The sequence below is a fragment of the Mustela nigripes genome, chromosome 5, assembly GCF_022355385.1.
Source record: "Mustela nigripes isolate SB6536 chromosome 5, MUSNIG.SB6536, whole genome shotgun sequence".
Taxonomy (NCBI): domain Eukaryota; kingdom Metazoa; phylum Chordata; class Mammalia; order Carnivora; family Mustelidae; genus Mustela; species Mustela nigripes.
The window spans coordinates 25,333,061-25,336,692 of NC_081561.1; the positions used below are offsets into that span (position 1 = coordinate 25,333,061).

General features: G+C 42.9%; 1 protein-coding gene across 1 annotated transcript; it reads right to left on the reverse strand.

The window, feature by feature from the left end:
- Window positions 1-1,132: 1,132 nt before the first annotated feature.
- Window positions 1,133-3,161, reverse strand: LOC132017708 (putative olfactory receptor 2B8). Its single transcript, XM_059399673.1, has 2 exons — window positions 3,153-3,161; window positions 1,133-2,077 (listed from the first exon to the last, which is right to left on the reverse strand). The coding sequence occupies exons 1-2, from the start codon at window positions 3,159-3,161 to the stop codon at window positions 1,133-1,135; spliced, it is 954 nt and encodes a 317-aa protein (XP_059255656.1).
- Between the last annotated feature and the right edge of the window lie 471 nt (window positions 3,162-3,632).

Below are 3,632 nucleotides of genomic sequence, written 5' to 3' on the forward strand. Positions count from 1 at the left end.
TCTGGTAAGCTCCAGAGAACATGGGATTTCCTGGGAATAAGAGGCCATTTTCCAGATTTTTAGAGTATGTCCTTGCATTCAAACTGTATAAGGCTTTTGGCAAATTTGAGATACAAAAGCATTGATCAGTGATGCCTGGGTCAAAGAAATTATTAAATGGGATGAAGAGAAGATTTAAATATACTTTATCAGGACTGATGTTAGCAGGATTTTCTTAGAGCTGAGGATTGCTTTTTCTCACAGATGCCCACCTAATTCTGTGAAAAAGCTGAGATACAGGCAACCTAAGAACTTTATAATAGAGCCATGATTACAGTGCAAGAAAAAGTGATATGCCTCCAACAATTTGCTAGAAAAATTCTAAAATTTTAATATTTCCTATAGTGTTTTAGTCATTTCTATTCTTATTTTTCACTATGACTTTATGGTATGTATGCGTCTTCTTAGAGAAAAAATTGGAAGAGTGTTCCTAAGTAAGGGGGGAATATGAAAAACCTATGGAGCTTCTTCTTTTTTTAATTTTTTATTTCTTTTCAGTGTAACAGTATTCATTGTTTTTGCATCACACCCAGTGCTCCATGAAATCCCTGCCTCCCTAATACCCACCACTTGGTTCCCCCAACCTCCCACCCCCCACACCTTCAAACCCCTCAGATTGTTTTTCAGAGTCCATAATCTCTCATGGTTCACCTCCCCTTCCAATTTCCCTCAACTCCCTTCTCCCCTCCATCTCCCCTTGTCCTCCATGTTATTTGTTATTCTCCACAAATAAGTGAAACCATATGATAACTGACTCTCTCTGCTTGACTTATCTCACTCAGCATAATTTCCTCCAGTCCCATCCATGTTACTACAAAAGTTGGGGATTCATCCTTTCTGATGGAGGCATAATACTCCAACCTAACCTATGGAGCTTCTTAAAATGAAATATGATGCACACTCTATAGGAGCAACTCTGGAGGCTTCATGAACCCATGAACTTGGATTTTGAGCACTGAAATGTATTAAAGCAACAGGTAAGAAAATTCCCTTGAGAGATGTCACAGGAAATTTTGGATGACACAAGAAGGTCATAGTCATCTTAAATACCCTGGCAGTCAAAGTCCTCCATCAAAGGGTCATCCCCACCCAGTCATTTGGAGTCATGGCCCTTACAAAGTACCTTCTTCATTGCCCCCATCACATCCTTGTTCCTCAGTGTATATATGACAGGGTTAACCATGGGGGTGACGATGGTGTAGAACAGAGAAACAAACTTTCCCTGATCCTGGGAGTAGCTGTTGCTGGGCTGGAGGTAAGCATAGATGGCCGTGCCATAGAACAGGGAGACCACTGTGATGTGGGACCCACATGTGCCAAACACTTTCCTCTGCCCTGCAGATGACTTTATTCTTAAGACCGCCCTGACGATCTGACCATAGGAGAAGATGATTAATGCCACAGGTATGAGAAGGATGACCACACCGACAAAGAAGACCTCAGACTCATACACAGTGGTGTCTACACAGGCAAGCTTGAGCAGTGCGGGGACCTCACAAAAGAAGTGGTCTATTTTATTTCTCCCACAAAGTGATAAAAGGAAGAGGAGCACTGTCTGCAATGAGGAGTTGCCAAAACCAATAAACCACGATGCAGAAGCCATGAGGGCACAGAGACGGGGGTGCATGATCACGGTGTACTGCAGGGGCTTGCAGATGGCTGCATAGCGGTCAAACGCCATGACCCCTAACAGAAGGCATTCCGTGCATCCCAGCCCTAGAGCAACAAACAGCTGAACTACACAGCCACCATATGAGATAGACTTGTCTGCCGTCCTGAGATGAACCAGGAGCTGCGGGACAGTGCTGGTCGTGTAACACAGGTCCAGAAAGCTTAGGTTGGAGAGGAAAAAGTACATGGGAGTCTGAAGATGTGAGTCGAGGTGGGACAAGGCAATGATGGTGGTGTTTCCCAGCAGAGTGAACAGGTAGAAGATCAGAAGAACCACAAAGAGGACTAGCTCCAGTTGAGGCCGGTCAGAGAACCCCAGCAGGATAAACCCCATGAAAGAACTACCATTCTTCTGTTCCATCCTCTGCTAGCGCAGGTTTCCTGTCAGGACCAAGCATTTAGCAATTTTAAAAGAAATCTTAAAAAAAAAAAAATAGTTGACTGGGGTGGGTGGATCTCTCATGTTAAAGACAGGGCATAGGATTTTATCAGTAACTATGTGAATCAATGATGTGCTCATTACAATTTTATGCCAGTACAGTTCCACACTGCATTAATATTTGGTATAAGAAAAATGAAATAATGGCCTTTGTGCTTGCATCAGTCATAGGTACAAAAGGTCTTTCAGTCTGAGCTTAAGACTTAAAGTACTTTAAATATAAACATACATTAGAAAGAATGGGGACGAGGGAAAAAGAGGGAGAGCACAAGAACCCAATTCTACAGTAATAATGAAGACAACGGGCATCAAATGAAACAGACTAAATGTTTAATACCAGGACACGTAAGCTAACAGAGCAATTACCATAAAGGTTCAATACTGAAATACAACCCTAAAAGTTTAAGTGGCAAAATACATAGTTCCATAAAACTAGCTGCTCAGTATGCAAACTGCATATGTACAATACATACAAAGTGTCTGTATTGAAGATATGTCAAATATGTAACAGTCATCGACAGAACTGACATATAAACTCTGCCCTATTCAGTTCCTGAATGAATCCTGAAATAGTGCTGGCAGTGGTAGGAATGAATCACTATTACTTTAATAAAGCTCTGTCCCCTAGCTATGAGCTGACCCCATATATACTAGAACAGACCTCCAAGGGCAATGCAGGATGAGCTAGTGAGGGGGAAGGCAGCTTTCACAACCCCTGAAATGATAGGTCTCACTAACATGGATGGTGCTTTACACCAGGTTCCATGGGAGAAGAAGATCAAGTAGGATTTCCACTGCAGGTGGTTTGTTCAGGAAATGCTCTTAGGATAAAGGGGATGAGGGAAGCAAAACAGAGCAGAGAACATGAATAAGGAAAGACATGGTCTTAAATGGAATATGGAATGAGCCTAACCCTGTAAGAAAGCGGACACAAGTCTCCCATACAAGTATGCATCTGTGCTGAGAGAAATACTCAGCCCTCGCGGCCTAATGCAATAGCCACTATCCACATGTCACCATGTGAGCATTTAAATGGCCTCACTGACAAATGAAATTTTGTATTCTATTTAATTTTAATTAATTTAAATTTAAGTGACTTCCTGTGACTATGTACTCCAGTCTTGGACAGCACAATTCTGGAGCATGAATTGCACCAGATTTAGTCTTGCCTTGGTGTTGGCAGCCTTGCCTCTCCCATGAGTCTGTCACTGGCTAAGAGTTGCCCACACTTCTGAGACCCCCTGGCAAAGCAGATCCCTCTCAGCTGAGGGCAAATCTCTGAAGAAGAGAACGGCTGTGCACCTGGCAGCCCATATTCCTAATATATAGAGTTAGGATTGGAGCAGCAGCCAGGTAAAGAGCGTCTGAGCAGGGCACCACTCACACAAGACTCCATTCATGATCCTGCGCAAGGATAGAAGGATGGAACCCAGTGTCCGGATAGAACTGCACTGACACAATATTCACAAAATGCAACTCCCCT